The sequence below is a fragment of the Zea mays genome, chromosome 3 (genome assembly GCF_902167145.1).
Source record: "Zea mays cultivar B73 chromosome 3, Zm-B73-REFERENCE-NAM-5.0, whole genome shotgun sequence".
NCBI classification, from domain to species: domain Eukaryota; kingdom Viridiplantae; phylum Streptophyta; class Magnoliopsida; order Poales; family Poaceae; genus Zea; species Zea mays.
This window is the reverse complement of record NC_050098.1, coordinates 128,693,461-128,716,335: the sequence shown is the minus strand read 5'-3', so window position 1 is coordinate 128,716,335 and position 22,875 is coordinate 128,693,461. Positions and strand designations below refer to the sequence as shown.

Genomic DNA, 22,875 nt, shown 5'->3' with positions numbered 1-22,875 from the left:
GATATGTCCTTGGTAGATCCAACCCAGTCCATTGAACCAAAATAGGCTGTTATGCATGTCACCATGGCAAAGTGGTCTCTATAGGTAAAAAAACTGATTGCGTCCCACTAGAAATAGATATAGACATGATGATAGATCAATTTAAAAGTAGACTTGATAACCTTTCCCTAAAGTACTTGAACACACCAATCAGAGTCCATTCAAAGTCATATCAGTCATCACAAGTTAGTACTATCTTGATGGTCGAGTTGATATGCACGAGCATGAGTCATACGATAGGACCAATGGGTTTTGGTTTTGGTTTGGGTGCGAGGGATGATGCATGAGGTGCCCTAGGGCGCAAAATAACATATGCCCCAGAGCTGATCCGGTAGGTGCCCTAGGCTAGGGAAAGAAGTGCTTAAGGATTGAGGGCAAAACAACATATGCCCCAAAGCTGATCTGGTAGGTGCCCTAGGCTAGGGAAAGAGTTGCTCCAAGGGTTGGGGGCAAAACAACATATGCCCCAAAGCCGGTAGGTGCCCTAGGCTAGGGAAAGAGGTGCTCCAAGGGTTGGGGCAAGTGGTGTCCTAGGGGCCAATGTGCAGGGTGCCCCCGAAGGTCCGAGACAAGAGATGCCCTAGGGGCCCAATCCGCAAACTGCCCTAGGGGTGAATGTGCAAAATGCCACGAGGGTCGGGGTAGGAGGTGTTTTACAGACCGATGCACATGGTGCCTCAGGATCAAAGCAGGAGGTGCCCTAGGATTTGTGCACAAAGTGCCCCATGGTCTGGGCATGAGGTGCCCCTAGGCCACGATAGGAGGGGTCCCAAGCCGATGCCTAAGGTGCCCCGAGAGCTAACGTGTGATGTGCCTTAAGAGGCGATGTCTCCTAGGGACTGGCATGCGAAGGGGAGGGGGCTTGTGGATGGAAATCGTAAGGTTCCTTGAGCCCTAAGGGGCATGAGGGCTAACTGCTAGATGGCTTAGGGCATGAGGGAACCCAGAGGCTGAAATGGTTGTATCAGGTTGTATCGTTGAAAGAGATTGTCGGTGTTCTGAAACCACTGGCTAGTAATCCATGTGTTTTGTGGGTTCGATGCAGATGGTGTGTAAAGAAGACACAAAGATTTTATATTGAATTAGGTCGAAAGTCCTTGTGTCCACTTGAATAACTTGTGTTACCATGAACTATGTCTGTAATAGTGAGTTACAAACAACATAGTGAATTACAAACCAAGTGAGAGAGGGACGTGTTGCCAAGTCTCTCGTGAACGAGTGGCAGAGCGGAGTAAAGTGCTATGTGTGTTATAGATGTGTTGGCTACTTGTGCTAGTTTGTTGCCCGTGGTACTCCCCTTCTTCTATAGACCAAGGAGAGGGAAGACCCTCTTAGTAAGGGGGTGTTTGAATGCATTATAATTAATAGTTAGTTGGCTAAAAATTGGTGGTAAAATTAGCTAACTAACAAATAGCTACTTAACTATTAACTAATTTACCAAAAATAGCTAATAGTTGAACTATTAGCTAGGACGTTTGGATGTTTCAACTAATTTTAGCCACTAACTATTAGTTTTAGTGCATTCAAACATCTCCTAAATCTAGCGGTCGCGCGGGATGGACGGAGGCCAAGTTTCATAGCGTTGTTCCTTGTCCTCCGGTAAAATTACAGAACACCTGATCATAATGCAACCTTAATTTATGAGGAAGTCCTAGATTAAAACACGCAAAGTTGAACTGTTGGTTTCTCATCTTGGTGCAGGACCTACAGTTGCCGATGATTCACTGTCTACATGTTGCTGTTGCAACTCAAGTGCAGCTTTTTGCCCCAGACGGTCGCTGGGTTTCTCATCGCTTTGCAAACCAGCACTTGCTGTGCTGAGATCGATTGCGCTGGTAGAGACCGAGCTGCTGTAGTAGCCCATCGCATAGGACACCTCCAGCTGCAAGCTCTCCCTGAGCTCCGCCACGATGTCGGTCATCGCCGGCCGCTCCCTCGACGGCTGTTCCTTGCACCTGAGTCCCAGCTCCGCGACTTTCCAGACGGAGTTGACGTCGTACGCCCCTCCCATCCTCGGGTCAGCGACGCTCGCGATGTCGCCCTCCGAGAGCCTCCGGCGCACCCACAGCGCGACGTGGACGCTCTCGGCGTCGCTTACGGGGACCGCTGGTGGCTGGCCGGTGACGAGCTCCAGGAGCACCACGCCGAAGCTGTACACGTCGCTCTTCTCGCTGAGCTGGGACGTGTTGTAGTACTCGGGGTCGAGGTACCCCAGGGTGCCTGCTGGTTGCGTCGTGACATGGGTCCTGAACTCGTCAGCGAACGCCTTCATGAGCCCGAAGTCCGCTATCTTGGCCTCGAGATCAGCGGATAGAAGAATGTTCTTCGTCTTCACGTCCCTGTGGATCAGTGGTGGCTGGCATGATTTGTGTAGGTACTCCAACCCTGCACCCAAGTGAGGAACCAGTAATTGCTTTGCAATTTGTAACCAGTCCAAAGTTCCTTGTTTTTTCAGATCTAGTAAGTATATGAAACAGAGTAAGATACAGGTTTGTACATGCTGCAAGATCTATATGATACAGGCTTCTGTTACTACTGTATTTTTTATTCAAGTTATATGTTCAGCCTTGCAAACCTTGAGCAGAGTTGAGAGCGATCTTGAGACGTTGATGCCAAGTGAGGGGTGTAGCAGCAGAGGCTTCTCCTGCGATTGATAGTCAGAACAAACTTAACACAGTTACATTTGTGTAAAATGGTAAGCTACCTCTTAGACAGTCCTCTAGGCTTCCTCCCTGCATGTATTCATAGACAAGGGCCAGATGTTTCTTGTCCTTGCAATATCCAATCAAGGAGACCAGATTTTTGTGATGAACTCTAGTCAAATGCTGAACCTGAATACGTAACAACAACATCTTCTTTCAGTTTTCAAGTGCACATATGGAAGATTAGGCACAAGAGAACAGCCTACCTCAGCTAGAAACTCTTTATCCCCTTGAGAGGATGTCTTTGAACGCATCTTGACGGCAACTGGATTTCCATTCTCCAAGTATCCTAGGAAGACGGCACCAAACCCTCCCCTCCCTATTTCTTCTCTGAAGTTAGCTGTCATGAGCTTCAGCTCCTTGTAGGTGAACTTTCTGTTCTCAAATATGTGTGAACTGGCTTGAGGGCTAGTAAACCTTGAGTTGTTTGGCATCCATGTATCTGGATTGAACCATATAGTATATGAAAAGGTTTAATTAATACACATTTAACTGTTTACTTGATTAAAATATTTTTTTTTGAAGCGAATTCGTTGAGGAAATGCTACCTTGTCTATTTCTCATTCTACGTAGGATAAGTAATCCTGCAACGAACAGTAGAGCTGCTACAACTATTGGAACAACTGTTGCAATGATAAGTGTTCTGTTTCTTTTCTTCTCCTGATCACATGTGGAAGGACCATTGTCGCACAAATTTGCGTTGTTATCCATCCTAACATTTGGTCAACATTATCTGAATCAATCAAATATATATAGAGAAAAAATGTCGTGATGTACTTGTTTGATTCAAGTAGCAGGAGTTCAGTTATTTTGTGTTTCTAACTTATCATTGATCAGTGATCCTTTATAAAAAAACTCATGGTCCATGTACAGAGAACCTCAAGGATGAAAAAAATATAAATTGGCTGCATGGCGCCGACCTCAATACCAGAGATCCATTCTGAACCTTTTCTAGCAGAGCTGCAGGTACTGGTCCACTGAGTTTGTTGCTTGACAAATCACTGCAGAAAACTAAGCTCACGTTCCATATGGTGATGCAGGTATTGCAAAACTGATTTTAGGTTAACAGAGATACTTACAGGAATAACAGTGATGGCATTTGCGCCAGGAAACCTGGCACTGGACCAGATAGGCTATTCTTTGACAGATCTCTGGATTACAGAAAGTTCTTGTGAAAAATACTGGAATAGTCATCATAATTCATAACTGCTGGTTATTATTATTTTTTGACGTAAACTAACTGCTTATTCAAAAAAAATGTTGAATGCTATGCTACTTCAGGTTTCCTTTAAAATCAGGACCTGTTTGGATTGGATGCGTGATTCGACAGGAATCACACGGTAATTTCACATGGATCAGTTTAATTTCACAGGAAAAACAAGAACTAGAATTAGTTTAGACCTTGTTCAGTTATTCTCATTCTATGTTGATTGAAAAAAAATTAGTTAGAATTTTAACTTGATTGAGATTTAAAACCATTCAATCCTATTCAATCCACGTGGATTGAGATTAAAAAATGCTGCATACATGGAGGTGGGGAACATGAAAGAGTTGTAACAGTAAAAGAAGAGCACAACACATCTTTCACATGGTGGGTCACTTACAGCCGTTGGAGGGATTTTAGATCTCCAAAAGAAGAATTGATTGCACCAGTCAACCTACTCGATGATAAGTTCCTGGAACAGATCATATTCCAGGTCATGGAAAGTACAACGCATTCTTTTTCAGTAATTTACTGTCCGCGTAAATCTTTACGGGCAAAATGAATTGAAGTGCGCTACTTACAGAGCTGTTATCTGTGCAGGAATAGATGGTGGATAGGTGCAGTTCAAGCCATCCCATGCAAATGCTCTTGGTGCACAAGGATCACCCTTCCAGTTTTCCTCCAGTGCATAGCATTCTCGAATTGCCATCATAGCTTTTGCTGTCCATATATATGGTCATGGATGGAGAAAAGGAAAGAAAAGAAACTTAGGGGGTGTTTGGTTTCTAGGGACTAATGTTTAGTCCCTTCATTTTATTCCTTTTTAGTGTATAAATTGCTAAATATAGAAACTAAAATAAAGTTTTAGTTTCTATATTTGGCAATTTTGGAACTAAAATGGAATAAAATCTAGGGACTAAACATTAGTCCCTAGAAACCAAACACCCCTTTAAATTCATGTTTTTTTATACATGACATCCAGACCATTTCAGAATTGTAGTAGTAGTAAACTTTGATTGAGCTTAAGGTTTTTTTTATAAGATATGATGATTAAATGGATACCATCGACATCATCCGTCGGCATCTCAGTCATCGGCTTCACTGCATATATCTCAAACGCGTTCAGAATGGGGGGAAGCGTGGCCGCCGGTGTGGCGACAAGCGAGACGTTGTGCTGCCCAGGCCCCTGCACCGTCCGCTTTACAGCCGCCGCGGAGAGGTACCTGGGGGTAAAGCCCTGGCTGCTGCCGTCATTCCCTGTCGCATTGTTGATGAGGATGTCGAACTGTCTCAGCCCGTCGCTCGGCACCCTCTGAAGCTCCGCGAAGTAGAGGATCAAAAGGTAGGTTGTTGCGTTGCCGTCGGCGTTCGCGTCCTGCTCCAGTGAGGGATCTGAGCTCCATGAGAAGTCCATCCGGTTAGCTCCGTTCGCCACCGGAGTGGCGGCGTTCTGCAGTATCTCCGACGGCTTGTCGAAGCTGCCGGTGACGTTGGAGACGTCGACTTCCTTCGTCGTGTTCATGGTGGTCCATGCGGCGTTGCGGCCGTACCTTTGCCACAGCCGGTCGTACGAATCATCGGGGTACCTGTCTTTCAAGAAACCGAATCAAATCTCAAACACTAGGAAAGAGTTCTAACCATACGATAAGTTTTTTTTGTTGGTTTCGGTTATCAAATTCAAACCCCAGTAATAATAAACTGATGGTCTGATTGGAAATCTATTTTCACTGACAATTAATCCTTTTGTGTACTAGTGAGGGAGTCTCAGCTTGACGACCACACATACAATTAATGCACACACTCACCTGAATGGTGGGAAGGAATTGTCTGGCTTGAACTGGTACCGATTGAAATAGAATCTGGCTGATGGGCGGGACATGCTGAGCAGAAACAGAGACTGAGTGGCCGTAGCCTCCTGGTACATGGTCGCACTCAGCGGCCTGAGCTCAAGCCCAGAGATGAACGGTGTACCCAGCCCCGTATTCACCAAGCACACCTGTAAATGCATGCTCACGTTACTTATGGTCGATTCATTCGTTTTTAAAAAAAAATAAGAATGCATCTTTTTCTGAAATTCAGTTCATTCTTTATAAAAAAAGATTTTAAAATACAATAGCAATTATTTTGAATAAGTAACTAAACTCATGATTCATGAAATGTTTCGTTGCTGCTTAACGTGAAAAAACTTAAAATCGGTAGATATAACTTCATTATTGCCGGTATTTAATTGCATATAGCTCAATTATTGTTACAAGTGTACAATAAGTAAAAACCCGCGAGTGGCCCAAAAATCACCCGAAAACCATACGATTTTGGGTGTGGGTTTAAAATGGCACCCGCGGGGGCGATTGCGGGCAAGTTTAGGTGGACTTCGCGGGCGCGACCACGGGCGGGTTTTTCTCCACCCGACCCGTTGCCATCCCTACTCGGCAAGGATATGTAGCAGTAAGACTGAGTCCAGTGGCTAGTGTAACACACATTAGACATAGAGTTTTCGTGACACATGAGTACTGTAGCAGGGTCTAGCAGCTAGTACATCAGTACTTTAAGCAGTTTTAGGAAAAAATATATTTGTCCTTAGAATCGTGGAGATTGCATGTTAACTAGTCAGGAAGACAAGCTACAAGAGGCTCATCGGCATTTCCTTGAGATTCTTGGCAGTAGAGGTGGGAGGATCAGTGTTGTTCGTTGGGAAAATCTGGGCTACTCGCCTTTTGTGTTATCCGATTTGGACACCATGATCAATGATGATGAGATCAAGAATGCGGTTATGGGCATGCATTCAGAGAAAGCGCCTGGACCTAATGGTTTTATAAGGATTTTCTACAAGGGTTGTTTTGAGGTGATTAGAGAAGACCTTTCCAAGGCGACCAATGATTTTTATCATCATAAATGCAAAAGTCTGCATCTGGTCAATGAGGCAAACATCGTTCTTCTGAGAATCCTGACAAAATAGATCTGTCTAGACCAGTCAGCCTTATCAGTAGTTGTATGAAGATTATAACCAAAATAATGGCAACAAGGCTGGCGCCGCGTATGAATGAAATTGTCTCCACTACCCAAAATGCTTTCATTCAAAAGCGATCAATTCATGATAACTTCCTCTACGTCCAGAAGGTGATTAAAAAACTTCACAAGAGCAAACAAGCAGCTCTATTCGTCAAGCTAGACATATCAAAAAGCTTTTGATTCTCTTAATTGGGCATATCTTTTAGACGTCTTAAGAGCCCTCGGCTTCACCCAAAAATGGAGTGATTGGATTGCCACCATCCTTGGTTCATCTTCGTCCAAAATCATCATTAATGGTCAGTAAACCGAAGCAATCAAGCACATGCAAGGGGTGCGTCAGGGAGACCCACTATCGCCTTTTCTCTTCATCCTCGCAATGGAACCCATACAACGTATGATTGAAATGGCAGCTCATGAGGGGCTCTTGGGCCAGGTTTACCCAATGGGGCAAAGTTTTGCTGTTCTCTATATGCAGATGATGCGGGGGTGTTTGTTAGAGAAGACAAAGTAGACATCAAAGTTCTAAAAAGAATTCTGGAAGCTTTTGAAGGGTGTTCAGGTCTAAAGATCAATTTTGAGAAAATAAAGATTTTTTCGATACGTTATCCTGAATCTTTATGGTTAAATTTAATGGAAGCTTTTCCGGGCAAGTACTCTAACTTCCCTGGCAAGTATCTCGGGCTACCTCTCTTCACTTCAGGAATATAAAAAGTGAAAGGGAAATAGGGTTAACCTTTTCCTACAATTAATTTTGGTGGTTGAATGTCCAACGCAAACGTATGGACTAACTAGTTTGCTCTAGACTTCATGTATTACAGGTGCACAAGGTTCAACACAAACCAATAAATATTCAAGTTAGGGACCCAATTCAAAAGGAGCAAAAAGGACTTGAGTGTGCTGTGGTCTAGCGCACCGGACTGTCCGGTGTGCCATCGGACATGCCACCGGTAGTGTCCGGTGCACCATGCCCGTACAAATCTGAAGCAGCCACTCTCGGGAAAATGCAGGCGCGCTCCACTATAATTCACCGACTGTCCGGTGTGCCAGCGGGCAACGGCTATCCAGCACGCAATGGTCGACTCTGACAGCGTGAACAGTGCAACACAGTACGCGGCAGAAGTCAGAGCAGCGAGGCAGATGGGCACCGGACTGTCCGGTGCACCACCAGACTGTCCGGTGCCGCAAGAAGACAAGGGCGCCAACGGTCTACAGTGCCTGTCCGGTGGCACACTAGACTGTCCGGTGCGCTTATCGAGAGCAGCCTCCCCAACGGCTACCTTGGTGGTTGGGGGCTATAAATACACCCCAACCACCACAACTTTAAGCATCCAAGATTTATGAACATCACATTCAATACAAGAGCTCTAGCATTCACTCCTAGACACAATTGAAAAGATCAAAGCCTCTCCTAGTCCTAAATTCATCGCATACACTTAGTGGCTTGTGAGAGAGAGATTTTGTGTTCTTTTGAGCTCTTGCTTCTTGGATTGCCTTTCTTCTTTTCCCATTCTTATTCTCAAGTGCTTTGTAAGCACGACAAGAGACACCAAGTGTGTGGTGGTCCTTGCAGGGTCTTAGTGACCCGTGAGATTAAGGAAGAAGGCTCACTCGGTCTAAGTGACCGTTTGAGAGAGGGAAAGGGTTGAAATAGACCCGGTCTTTGTGACCTTCTCAACGGGGACTAGGTTCTTTGGAACCGAACCTCGGTAAAACAAATCACCGTGTTCACTCGCCTTATTTCTTGGTTGATTTGTTTTCCCTCTCTTTCCGACTTGAATTTAACTCTAACTCTAACCCCTGACCTTAGTGCGTGTTTAAGTTTATAAATTTCAGGTTTTACCTATTCACCCCCCTCTAGGCGACTTTCAAAAAGAATAGAGTTTCAACCTCTAATTGAGAAAATCAATAAAAGGCTTGCTGGGTGGAAAGGTAGACTTCTTTCAAAGGAAGGTAGGGAAACCTTGGTTAAATTTGTGTTGATTGTGCAATTGATTTATCTTCTAACTGTTTTCCCAGCTTAGAAATGGTTACTTAAAAGGATTGACAAGATCAGAAGGAACTTCCTTTGAAAAGGAGAAAATTCGGATTCATGTAATGGGGGTCATTGCCTGATCAATTAGGCTACAACTTGTTTGCCAAAGAATAAGGGAGGTCTTGGCATCCTTGATCTAGAGCGCTTTGTAAGAGCGTTAAGGCTTAGATGGCTGTGGCTACGATGGACAGATAGAGACAAAGCATGGACTCGGTTGCAACTACCTTGTGATAAAGCAGATGTCGATCTATTTAATGCATCTATAATTGTAACAATTGGTGATGGCAAAACGACTGGTTTCTGAAGATCGAGCTGGATTTAGGGTCAGGCGCCAAAGAACATTGTGCCAACCTTATTCATGAAAGTAAAGAGGAAAAATATTGTTGGGGCGAAGGCGAAGACGCCACCCTTCGCTCGAGGCCTTCGCTGTACTCGCTGCACCAACGGTGACAAGACAACGGGCAGACTTACCCTTCGTCTCATACGCCACCGGACGAAGACCTGTGACGAGGTCGTCTCATCTTGCGACCTCGTCCAGAATGGAGGCCCGCGTGTGATCCGGCCCATTGTAACAGGCCCTGCGTGGCCGTTGCGCGTTACGGGCCTAATTTGTAAAGGCCTCCCTGTAATTACGGTATGTAACCCCGCTTTATGGGAATATTCCGGGGATAACCTAGGTGTCTGAGGGCACATGCGTCCTTAACACGGGACGCTGGGCACTCAGATACCTATAAATACCCCCGCACAGTGCCCTTGAGAGGCTAGATTAACAGAGCTATTGCCATCTCATGCGAAAACCCTGTTTACGTTACTACACACCCCCGTTGGATCAACTTACGCCGGAGAGCAAGTTCCAACATTTGGCGCCCACCGTTCGTGCTACAAAAAAAACCACCCGCGATGGCACCCAAGAAAGCTAGCTCGAAGGCTGACGAGGCTGCGAAGGCAGCACTGCTGGCCGCAAAAAAGGGCAAGGCCCTCGCCCTCACCCACTCCACCCACCAAGAGGCTACTGAAGACGACGTTCTCCGCACCTGCGAAGACGACGCTATCCGCACCTGCGGCCCTGAAGGACAGCCGCAACCTCCTCCAGGCTTCGCTCCACCAGAGGGCACGGACTTCACCGAGGACGGCGAAGTCATCGGTGTCTCCGCAGAAGAATAGCTACAGCTGCGCGCCCTGTGCATCAAGAACCACAATCTCCAGAAGCAAAAAGAGATACTTGAGGCCAAGCGCCAACGTGTGTCTGCACAAGCCAAGGTGCGGCAAATGATACGAGACGAAGAGCAGAAGGCCCAGGAGCTCGAGCAAGAGATCGCGCTAATGCAGCGCGAAGGCCACTTCGGCCTGCAACACGGGCCACCCCTGCAACAGCGCGCACAAGTCAAAGACCTACACTTTCCCCACCGCGACCACGCCATCCCACACGCCGCGGCATTCCAAGGTGTCAACTACCTCGATGAGCGAAGTCCCCTGGCGCCACACCTGCAAGTGAAACCCTGGCGTGCCAACTTCCGGGCAGGGACCTATCCCAAGTACAACGGCAGCACTGACCCAGCATAGTACATCATGAGTTATCAGGTCGTCGTTGCATCTTCCGAAGGGGACGACGCCACGATGGCCAAGTCTTTCATCATCGCCCTCGAGGGCCCAGCTCTCACCTGGTTCACCAGGTTGCCCCCGCTGTCCATTGACTCCTGGAGAAGCCTCCGGGACAAATTCCTGCTCAACTTCCAAGGGTACCGCCCAGACACCGACGCCTTGGCCGAACTCTCACTCTGCAAGCAGCTGGAAAAAGAGACTCTGCGGGAGTACTACCGCAAGTTTCTGACACTCAAGTCACAACTGCCCTCGGTCGATGACCAGATCGCCATCCACTACGCCATCAGTGGCCTTCGAGCCGGCATCCTTTACAGCCACTACATCAGAGATCCGCCCAAGAACCTCCAGGAGTAATATCAGCTATTTGAAAAATACGCCAAATCCGAAGAGCTCCACCAGCGCAAAGTTGAGTCTCAGAGGAAACCCAAAGACGCTCCACAGTCCAGCCGCACGTGGACGAGGACTCCGCAGCCAGACTCCAGTCGGGACGGCCGCAATCAGCAGCAGGTGCACAACATCGCCAACCAGCACCCCGCTGGTGAGGCCCCTCGCCGCCAGGAATATCCCCCCAGGGCCGCGGAAACGGAACTCGCGGACGGGGCCGGGGACGTGCGCAACCGTCGCGCCGATTTTACTGCCTGTTTCACGGCGAAGACTGCGCCCATCAAACCAGAGACTGCCCAGAGACGAAGGCCACCAGAGACAGGATGGCACGGGCGCAACCAGCCGACAACCCTAGAGTTGTCGCGCACACATATCAGCAGCCTCCTCCACCATACATCCACGCCCCCGCTCCGCATCCACCGCACCACGCATACCAACACCACCAGGAAGTACAAATCGTACCTCCCCCACCCCCACCTCCACATCAGCAACAACAAAACATCCACCACCCCCATTCCCCAAAACAAGAGGACTTCGCCGATCAGCCGTATCGCGGAGTCATTCATATGATCACTGGGGGGTCAAGCACCGACTTCGACACGAAGCGGCAGAAGCGGGACCACTACCGCAGCATCAACCACGTCGCCATCACCGGTCCGATCGTGCAGACGAAGTGGTCCCATGTGCCACTAACCTTCGACGCTTGAGACGTCGATCTGCACAGCGCCCCCCACATCGACGCCATGGTTACCAACTGCAGCGTGGCAGGCTGGGACCTGCACAAAGTCCTAGTCGACAATGGCAGTCAAGCAGACATCATTTTCCTCCATGCCTTCAACCGCATGGGCATAAGCCACAACCTGCTCAAGCCTTCGGACAACCCGTTGTATGGTTTCGGCGGCAAGGGCACATTTCCCGTCGGCAAAATAGAGTTGCCTCTCTCCTTCGGTGTAGCACCCAATGCCCGAAGTGAGCAAGTGACCTTCGATATCGTCGATATGGTGTATCCGTACAACGCCATTATGGGCCGGGGCTCCATCAACAAGTTTGAGGCAGCCATTCACGGACTTTACCTGTGCATGAAGATACCAGGTCCGTTAGGCGCCATCACAGTCTACGGCAACCAACAGACCGCGCGCAACATAGAACGGGACTTCGTCCCTGGGCAAAGAAACGTGCACTGCCTCACGGCCCAGCGCGAGGTCCCTGCGTCCGCCAGCCCAACAGACAGAGAACACGACAAAGCACAGCTACAGAGCAACGACGGGACCAAGACTGTTCCCCTTGACCAGACCACGCCCAAGCAGACAGTCACCATCAGCGAAGACCTCACTTCGCATGACGAGGAGAAACTCCTCTGCTGCTTGTCCAAGAACAAAGACGTCTTCGCCTGGTCCGCCCTCGACCTGGTCGGGGTCAGTCGATCCATCATTGAGCACAACTTGGAAATCGACCCTTCGGTGAGACCGAAAAAATAGCGGCTTCGCAAAATGTCTGACGAGAAGACAGAAGCCGCCAAGGCCGAGGTACATCGCCTCCTGGAGGCCAAATTTATCGAGCTAGTGGCTTACCCCACGTGGCTCGCCAACGTTGTGATGGTGCAGAAAAAGAGCGGCAAGTGGCGGATGTGCATCGACTTCACCAGTCTCAACAAGGCCTGCCCAAAGGACAACTTCCCGCTTCCTCGGATCGACAAAATAGTCGATAGCGCGGCCGGGTGCGAAGTCATGTCACTCCTTGACTGCTTCTCCGGTTACCATCAAATATATATGAAGGAGGAGGACAAGGCCAGCACCAGCTTCATCACACCCTTCGGCACATATTGCTTCATCAGAATGTCGGAGGGACTCAAGAACGCCGGGTCCACTTTCTCCCGGCTCACCAAAACGGTGCTCGAGGGGCAAGTCGGCAGAAATATATTCACATATGTGGACGACATCGTCGTCGCCAGCAGGAGCAAAGAGGACCATCTTGCTGACCTCGCCGAGACATTTGCGAACATGCGGGACGCACGACTTCGCCTAAACCCCGAAAAGTGCATCTTCGACGTTCGCCAGGGGAAAATATTGGGTTACCTGGTATCACACCGCGGCATCGAGGCCAACCCAACCAAAATTCAGGCCATCATCAACATGACGCCCTGTAGTCAGTCAGAGACGTCCAGCGCCTGACGGGCAGATTAGCCGCCCTCAACAGATTCATCTCCAAATCCGCAGAGCGAAGTCTACCCTTCCTCAAAACTCTCCGCGGCGCAAAAGACTTCGCTTGGGGACCAGAGCAGGCGGCGGCCTTCGCCTCATTAAAAAGTACCTGTCGGAATTGGCGGTTCTTACAAGCCCCGACTCTTCGCTACCCCTGTTGCTTTATGTTGCGGCCTCGCCGCACGCGGTCAGCGCGGCACTTGTTCAGGAGCAGATAGTAGAGGGCGTGATCAGGCAGTGTCTAGTTTATTACGTCTCTGAAGTGCTCACACCGTCAAAATGTAACATGACGGAACTGGAAAAGATTGCCTATGCAGTTGTTATGTCCTCATGCAAATTGCGCCACTATTTTGAAGCATTCAAGGTCCGAGTCACCTCAGATAGGGGACTCGGCGAACTGTTCAGAAACCCGGAGGCATCGGTACGGATCGCCAAATGGGCGGCCGAACTCTCCGGTTACCACATCACTTTCGAGCCCAGGACAGCCATCAAGTCACAAGTTCTAGCAGACTTCGTCGTCGACTGGACTAGGCCAATAACACAGCCGGACCCGTCCGCAGAGAAAGTTTGGACAATCCACTGCGACGGCGCGTGGTGCCATGCGGGGGCAGGCGCTGCTGCAGTCATCACCTCACCCGCCGGGGTCAAGCACAGATACGCGGCACGCTTAAGCTTCGCTCTGGAATCTGACAGATGCACAAACAACATAGCAGAATACGAAGCCGTCATCCTCAGCCTCCGCAAGCTAAGGGCCCTTGGTGTCACCACCTACATTGTCAGAACAGACTCCAAGGTAGTCGTCGGCCAAGTCGAGAAAGACTATACAGCAAAGGACCCCGCACTTATGCAATACCTCGCGGCCATCCGAAGTCTCGAGAGACAATTCAAGGGATTCACCTTGCAGCATGTGGACCGGGCCAAGAATGAAGAAGCCGACGCATTGGCCAAGGCTGCCGCCAGAGGCGAGTCCCTGCCCTCCGACGTGTTCTACCATGTTATCTGCACGCCAGCCGTCCGGAGCCCTGAAGGGCTCCAAATAACCAATGACAGCGAGGGCCACCGCATAATCAACCTTATTAAGACTGAAGACTGGCGGGCACCAATAACCCTGTTCCTACAGGGGTACTACCACCCAACCGACATCAACGAGGCCAAGCGCCTCAAACATCGAAGCCGGGACTTCGCACTGATTGAGGGCCAGCTCTACAAGAAGGGGGTCAGTCAGCCAATGCTTAAATGTGTCACCGAGACCGAAGGCGTCCAAATCCTGCGCGAAGTCCACAGTGGTACTTGCGGCTCTCACGCAGGGCCAAGGGCCCTAGCCGCAAAGGTGATCCGCCAAGGTTTCTACTGGCCCGCAATGATCTGCGCCGCAAATCGGGTCACAAGGTCCTGCGAAGCCTGCCAGAAGTTTTCTCCTCGATCAGGCAGCCCTTCGCAATTCACAAAACTGATCGCCCACACATGGCCTCTCCAGCGTTGGGGCCTGGACATCGTCGGGCCCCTGCCCACGGCTCAGGGGAACCTCAAGTTCACCTTCGTCGCAGTCGAGTATTTTACCAAATGGATCGAGGCGAGGGCTATTTCCACAATAACATCAAAGACTGCACAGAAATTCTTCTGGCAAAACATTGTTTGCCGCTTCGGAGTACCGTCCGAACTCACAGTTGACAACGACAAGCAGTTTGACAGCCAAGACTTCAAGGATTTCTGCTTCTCCATTGGCACCAAGCTTGCCTTCGCCTCGGTATATCACCCGCAGTCCAACGGAGTTGTGGAACACGCCAATGGAAAAATTTTCACAGCTGTCAAGAAGATGCTCCTCGACGAAAAAAGGGCAGGTGGGCCGATTTGTTACCTGAAGCGGTCTGGGCACTAAACACGACTGAGTGCAGGGCGACTGGGTTCACCCCTTTCCGCCTTCTATATGGATCGGAGGTCATGACCCCACAAGAAATAAAACATGGGTCCCCGCGAACAGTTTCGTCAGCTGTCCCCGACGTGGACGAACCCACTTCGAAGGATCTTATCGTTGGAGACCGCGTCTTCGCTCTACAGGCTCTAAATAAATACCAAGCCCAGACAAAAGCATGGCGCGACCACGTAGTCATCCCGAGGGAATTCAGCGAAGGGGACCTCGTACTCGTCCGAACAGCTCGGACAGAATCCAGGGGCAAGCTGGAGCCCAAGTGGGAGGGCCCTTTCATTGTCAAGACGAAGGCATCCCCCAGCGCATACAGGCTCGCGACGCCAAACGGCGAAGACTTGGAGCATTCCTGGAACATCGACAATCTCCGCAAATTTTTTGTTTGACTCATCAGGGCCAGCTCGCCCTTGTAATTCGCAAAAACAATTTTATTCTGGCCCGCACTCTTTTCCTCCCGGGGGGTGAGGTTTTTAACGAGGCGGAGTCATGTAATATACAAGTGAAAAATCCCCCGCAAAAATCTACGTCGAAAAAAGACCGCGCCGACGGTCTTCGACATTCGACCAATACAAAGTCACCGCGAGGCCCAGCGCTAGCTACCCTCGCGTGCGACACTCCGCGCAAAAGTCGCCTAAGGGTGCAGCCGGACTAGCACAACAAGTGCGAAAAATCGAAGTCTTCCTCAAAAAAGACTATCCGTGCAAAAGTCGCCTAAGGGTGCAGCCGGACTAGCACAAGTGTGAAAAATCGAAGTCTTCCTCAAAAAAGACTATCCGTGCAAAAGTCGCCTAAGGGTGCAGCCGGACTAGCACAACAAGTGCGAAAAATCGAAGTATTCCTCAAAAAAGACTATCCGTGCAAAAGTCGCCTAAGGGTGCAGCCGGACTAGCACAACAAGTGCGAAAATCGAAGTCTTCCTCAAAAAAGACTATCCGTGCAAAAGTCGCCTAAGGGTGCAGCCGGACTAGCACAACAAGTGCGAAAAATCGAAGTCTTCCTCAAAAAAGACTATCCGTGCAAAAGTCGCCTAAGGGTGCAGCCAGACTAGCACAACAAGTGCGAAAAATCGAAGTCTTCCTCAAAAAAGACTATCCGTGCAAAAGTCGCCTAAGGGTGCAGCCGGACTAGCACAACAAGTGCGAAAAATCGAAGTCTTCCGCGAAGAGTATCCGTGCAAAAGTCGCCTAAGGGTGCAGTCGGACCAAGCACAACAAGTGCGAAAAAGACTACACCAAACTGTCCGCGCAAAGAACGACTACATGCGCGCCAGACCGACATAACAAATACACCAGACCAAGTGCGCAACGCCTTCGTGAGCATAGCCGAATGTGCGAAGGCACACAACCTCATCATACAAGCCATTACATATGTACAGCGAGGGCATCACACTTTACATCGGCTCAACCTTCGGAATAATTCTCATCTCCCTATAGTTAAATAGCATTATCCTCAGCTCCTCACCCGCAAAAAGACCTCGCAGCTCCCCTTCCCCTACACTCGCAACGGCTGGCAAGGACAACAGTTCCTGCCTGCCAGCCCTGCCCACACGAAGCCGACCGCCGTCCGCCTCACTCACTCTACGCTTTGCAACCGCCCTTCGCCGCCTACGCCCCGCACTTAGACCAGGCACAACTTCAGCATCCACAGCACGCGGCGAAGCCTCCGTCGCTGCCACATCCAAGGCCGCAAAGTAATCCAAGTCCTCATCCGACGACTCTTCAGTCCACTCAACCAAACTCCCAGAGTCACCAAAATCAGAAAACTTAGACGCAGATTCATCCGATTCATTCCCATCATCCACGGTCGAAGCCGCCAAAAAATTAGCAGTAGAGGTTGCGTGCGCAGGCCCAAAATCTTGAACCTGCGCAGCAACCAAGGTTCAGCAACATATGCAAAATTCCCTAACTACCCACACCCACTAAGCCACCTGCGAAGACCTAGCCATCGCGGGATCCTCCGCTGCCGGCTCCGCCGCCATCTTCACAGGATCCTCAGCCCTCGGCGCAGCAGTTGGCGACGAGCCACCGCCGGCCGCAGTGGCTGCGGGGGCATCAGGGGCGCCTTCGATGGTTTCTGGGGGCGGCGCAGGGGCGACCTCGGACACAGCCGCCACCGGGTTCGACTCCGAATCAGGCTGCGCGCTGTTCAAAGCCCTGAAGTCCTCCACTTTCTCGTTACGCGTCGCCTGAGACACAGCACACAGATTCAGCAAGCCCACATATAACCCACATTCAGCAACACTAAACAAGAGTCAAACATTACCTGACCCCTCGCCGTGTCAGACCGCTCCCTGACCACCTCCCGACCGTGGGGACCCCACATCCGGTCGAAGAGGGCCCCCACGGATTCCTTCACCACAGGGTCCTCAACCTTGTAAATCTCGCGCTCGAAATCCTCATCAGATTGGTCGAAGACCTCATAGTGCTGGCACCCTTCGCGGGACAGCGCGTTCATCGCCCCTTCGCAGGTGACCAGGGAGGCATAGGACATAAACCCCTCCACAATGGTGGGGAGCGCCAGCAACTCCTCCTGCAGCCACTCGAGGCAGCGAAGTCCGGGCTCTTGGTCTGGCACTTCGAAGTCAGCGGTCCGCGCGCCCAGCTCGTGGTATGAGTCCATAAGCTGTTTGCGCGTCCGCTCAGCCTCCGAGCGCGTCGAAGCCTCGGCCCTCTCCACACGGGTCTGCAGAGCGTTGAACCGCTCCTCCCATTCCTCGGCGCGCTGTCTAGCAAGGCTACCCTCCACCCACGCCAAATTGGCCTCCGCCTGCACAGATTTCGCCTTGGCGAGGGCCTCATTAGCCTCCCTTCTCTCCTCCGCCAGTTGGCGCCGGAGGTCAGTCCTCTCGCCCTCCAGCGCGGCCACCTTCTCCGCCAGCTTGCGGCACTTGCTATCGGCGGCCGACTTTTCCCGGACGGCGTCAGCATGTTGCGCCCGAAGTCTCTCGACTTCGGCAGACACAACCGCCGTAAGTGTAACACCCTAAAGTTCAATCTTGTGAAGACAAGAAAAATTCTCAAAGATTTTAAATCAAAACACCTTTCCTTAAAGATAATCATAATTTAGAAGTTTCCACTCATGAATATGTTAAAAATACATAATTAAAGATACTTAGATGATCTAAATTGCCTTTGGATTGGGATATATAAAAGAATTAAGATTAAACTATTTCTTAGTCTACAATATGAATTTGATTTCCCTAGAAGTAATAAGGTAGGGATTATTCTACTATATGATTAAAAGCTTGTCTAAAAGAACTAAAATAAATAAAGAAATATATAAAATATGTTTTTGCGCATTATGCTGAAGTTCTATATGTGTATCCAAATTAAGTGTTTGAACTTTAAACTTGTGTTGATTTGAAATTTAAATGGAAAGGAAAATAGAAAATAAGAAATAAAAGAAGGGAAGAACTAAGAAAAATACTACATAAAATAGAATAAAAATCAGAATAAACACCCTTCACACTTATATAAATAAATTATACCTTTCAAACTGAGGACAAGATATTCACAAAGTTTAAACTCAAACTTGAATTCAAATTGGATTTGAAATTAGAGAAAAGAAAATACAAAATAAAAAGAAAAAGAATAAAAACCCTAACTGGGCCGGCTACCTAGAATTCGGCCCACCTAAGGATTCCTTACACGCGCGCAGCCCACTCCAAAACATGGCGCCGACATGTGGGTCCCCCGTGCAGCCTCTCACGCGCTCGCCTGCGCTCGGACTCACTGCTCCGCGGGGCCCGCATGTCAGTCCGTTCTTCTTCGTCTTAACAAACCCGCGCGTGTTCGTCGCCGCGCGCGGCGTGGTCGCTGGGGCCGTCCCAACCACCGGCCGTGATTCCCTCGCGCTAGTGGATAAAAGGGGGATCCCTCGACCTCGCTCTCCATGCTCGTATCACCGCGGAATTTCCCAGCCACCATCACCGTTTCTCGCCGAGAGAGAGAGATCGAAAGAGAGAGTTGTGAGATCCGCCGCCACCGGTGATTCCCCTCCTTGACGACGCCCGGGGATCCATCTTGTGGTCGTGGGGGATCGCCTGCATTCACCGCGCGTGTTGGTGGCCGTCCCGTGCCTGTTGGTGAGCTGGGGCTCCGTGAATCGCTCGTCGGAGCTGGGGCACCGTCGCGCGTCCGCCTTCTTCCGTGGGCAGAGTCGACGCCGCATAAAACCAAGGTAAAAAGCCCACCATCGGATTTCCCTTAACCCCCTCTACGTGTAACCCCAAGGAATCGAGAACTTAGCATCTGGGCAAGAAGTTGGGAAACTCCGGCCATGGCGCGCCGCCGCGGTGACCCCCGCGTGGCTACCGGAGTTGGGCCAGGTTAGGGGAGATGGGTATCGGCCGTCCGATCTGTTCTGGACGGCTAGGATTAGATCGCTCCTTACCCCTTCGCGGTAATTAAAACGGGCGCGTAGATTTGGCATCGGACGGATCTGAGCTAAGGGGGGGACGTGGCGCTCTGTGGATCACAGGATCGTGATCCGAGCGTAGGCGGAATGCGTAGCTGGTTATAAAATCTCGGCCGTCGGTTGTAATCTGAACGGCTCAGCCTATCCGATACCCTTTCGCGCTGGTGCTTTTGTTAAAGAGCCCTCGGGGTTTTGTGGAATCAACCCGCCGTCCTGTGCGGGTGTAGTTTGTGCCTTGGGGATTCTTACCCCGAGCCCCCTGGGTTTCTCTGGAATTGAGGCCCAGTCCAGTGAGCATTTAAATTGAATAAATAAAATAGAAAATAGATTTTTAATATGAAAATAATTGCTAGAACTTAGATAATTCATAGAAAATTTATTTTAGCTCCAAATTGAGTCATTCCAATTCCTAAAATTTTGTAATAATATTCTATACCATTTAGAATCACTGTTTTGACATGAACTCTGTTAGAAAATAAATTTATCATGTAATCCTATTATAATCACCTTAAATCTTAGGAAATTCATAACTTGAATTCTATAACTCAAAAATTAATAATTCTTTTTCCTGTGATCTTATTTTAATATGTATATTATTAATGTGTATTTTGTTCTTATGTTTGGTGTAATGTTAATTTTGCCTATACCATGTTTGTTTGAATTGCTACGACTAGCAGTGAGGTCACGTGTCACCTGAAGATCATCCTGGTACCTGGATTCTCAAGGCCCAGGCAAGTTGTGCCCTTGATCACTTCTTTTTACCTACTCATGTTCTAATTAATCATAATGATCTGCATAGGTTAATTTTGATGGGACCCAATAGGTTACCTAGTTTGATTATCTTTATACCTTGTTCACCACTGAACTTTCTGGGTAGTACTTGCTAGTGCTATATGTGGTTTTGGGTATAGAGATACACTATTCATGGTTACACTTTTGTTATCAGTTGTTATTTATGGTTCATGTTAAGATCATTATGTTAATTGGAACATGGAGAACCACCCGGGAAAACAGTGCTACCACAAGGGTTTAATGGGACGCCCTTGGCTGATTAATTAGGAAAGCTAGTGGAAGACTACCTTACCCGAAAGGGGCAAGGGCAGTAGGGGAGAGGTCAGTGCGGGAAGTGCCCTCGGGAGGATTTTGCTGCGATGGCGGTCCTGCAAGGGATTCCTGTACTGGATCTTCCTATAAACTGTAGCGGGTTTTCGGAAGCTAGTGGAACTTTGTAAAGGCCTCGTAGTGGATCCCTAGCCATTCACCTCGGAAGTGTCTTAGGGCCTTGCAAACCCTGGCGACATGGGATACACGACTTGTGGGTAAAGATGCGCAACCTCTGCAGAGTGTAAAACTGGTATACTAGCCGTGCTCACGGTCATGAGCGGCTCGGACACTCACATGATTAATTTATGGAACTAAACTCAATTTGTCATATGCATTGCATTGCAGGTGATGTGGTTACTTTTGTTCTACTATTTAATTGGGTTGGTATTTACTTATACTTAGTAACTGCTAATAAAATTTTGACCAACTTTAAAAGCAATGCTCAGCTCTAACCATCTTCTTTGGTAAGCCTTACACTTCACGTGAGCTCCCACCTTTGGCGGGTTCATGCACATTATTCCCCACAACTTGTTGAGCGATGAACGTATGTGAGCTCACTCTTGCTGTCTCACATACACCGCAGGTCAAGACCAGGTACTGCAGGATGATGCTCATGGAGGATGCTGCGATGAGTTCGTGAGAGGTCTAGGTCGTCGTCTCCCAGTCAACTTTGGGTTGCTGGACCGTTGTCTCCTTATAATGTAATTATTTATTTTGTATAGAACTCCTGTTATATATAAAGTTGTGACATTCGATCCTGTGCCACTATGCATCATATGTATGAGACTTGGTCCCAGCATACCTGGTGTTTATGTTAACCCCGGGTTTTGGACCCCTAAAATCCGGGTGTTACAGAAGTGGTATCAGAGCAATGTTGACTGTAGGACGAAACCTAGATAGAACTGGACAACCATTATCTACTTACCTTTGCTACTCTGATTCTTTCTAAACTTATCTTAATCTTTTCTCATCTATTTCCGCTTGACTCTGATTATTCTTACCCTTTTCCTTCTAAAGACAAATGTGGATTTCACACTTTGAAATCCTGTGCCTAAAGTGACTTTAGAAATAGGAGACCTAATCCTAGGAACAAAAACAAAACTATTTTTATAAGTGTCTATGTGTGTGAATGCTTGTTCTTATGATACATGTTTGATTTGGATCTTTGAATGAGTGTGATGGGTTGTGGAGTAATGCCCACAATTACATCTGCATATACGTATAGACATAATTAGAATTCATAAGAAAACTAAGCAATTTAGATTATCCTCCATTAAAATGTATCTATCTCATAGAGATCCCTCTAATCTTAAAAGACTCTCCCATATCTTAATAGATTCATCTCATCTTAAGAAATTCTATCTCATAGATCTATCTTCTCTCAAAAAGTCTTAACCTAATGTATATAGATCCATCTTATCGTAAGAGGTTTTCTCTTATCTTAATAGATTCATCTTATCTTGAGGGATTCATCTTATCCTAACCACTTTACTTATCTCATCCTAATAGATCTAACTGGTCTCAAAAGATTTTATCTTATCTTTATGGATCCATCTTATCCTAATAGGCATACTTATCCACCCTAGTTTAACAACCATGATCTAATGCAAGATTAATTAGATCATATCTAGTCAAACTAGTCATACCAATCTAATCTAGATCACATCTAACCTACTATGATCTAATTTAAAAAAAAATGAGTTACTTAATGGACCAGTTAATACTTGTGAAATGGATTAGACCCTATTCACATGTTGTAATTTAGTCCACCCTACACTAAATAAAGACTGATAGACCAACCCAACCAATAGAGTCTTAATGGATTGCATAATCTGCCTATCCCCACCTAACAACAAACAAACTTTTGACCTATATCATGTAATCTATCTCATCCATATCTATCTCAACCATATTCTCTAGCCCAATAATATACACTAACTCCTAATCAGTGAGACAAGACCGAAGAAGATGATCAACCTCATCAAGAAAGAATGAGCACCAACTCAAGTCTTCAAGGATCAAGTGAGGCCACCAAGATGAATCAAGATCCACAAAATCTTGGAGGAAGTCTTTTCTTATCCTACTCTTTCTTACCCAAACCTATATATACCCTAAAGACATCTTCTATCTTACATAATAAAGTGGACATACATATAATACCCATGCTCTCCTAATCACTTACTAATGAAAAAAAAAGAGAGACTCTTGATTTTGAACTAATTAAGAAACTGAAAGCTAAATTGCAAACCACTCTT

The 22,875-nt window shown here is 48.1% G+C and overlaps 1 protein-coding gene across 1 annotated transcript in view; it reads right to left on the bottom strand.

The window, feature by feature from the left end:
- Positions 1 to 1,596: 1,596 nt before the first annotated feature.
- LOC103652174 (LRR receptor-like serine/threonine-protein kinase IOS1) overlaps positions 1,597 to 22,875 on the bottom strand; it is a 28,946-nt gene continuing 7,667 nt past the window's right edge. The window contains exons 2-12 of the mRNA XM_008677813.3: positions 5,751 to 5,941; positions 5,008 to 5,531; positions 4,527 to 4,665; positions 4,346 to 4,417; positions 3,821 to 3,892; positions 3,662 to 3,742; positions 3,290 to 3,453; positions 2,948 to 3,183; positions 2,744 to 2,870; positions 2,615 to 2,683; positions 1,597 to 2,424 (exon numbers count right to left, since the gene is read on the bottom strand). Of these exons, the coding sequence (XP_008676035.2) occupies positions 1,727 to 2,424; positions 2,615 to 2,683; positions 2,744 to 2,870; positions 2,948 to 3,183; positions 3,290 to 3,453; positions 3,662 to 3,742; positions 3,821 to 3,892; positions 4,346 to 4,417; positions 4,527 to 4,665; positions 5,008 to 5,531; positions 5,751 to 5,941 (2,373 nt within the window). The 3' untranslated portion in view covers positions 1,597 to 1,726. The remainder of the gene's footprint in view (positions 2,425 to 2,614; positions 2,684 to 2,743; positions 2,871 to 2,947; positions 3,184 to 3,289; positions 3,454 to 3,661; positions 3,743 to 3,820; positions 3,893 to 4,345; positions 4,418 to 4,526; positions 4,666 to 5,007; positions 5,532 to 5,750; positions 5,942 to 22,875) is intronic.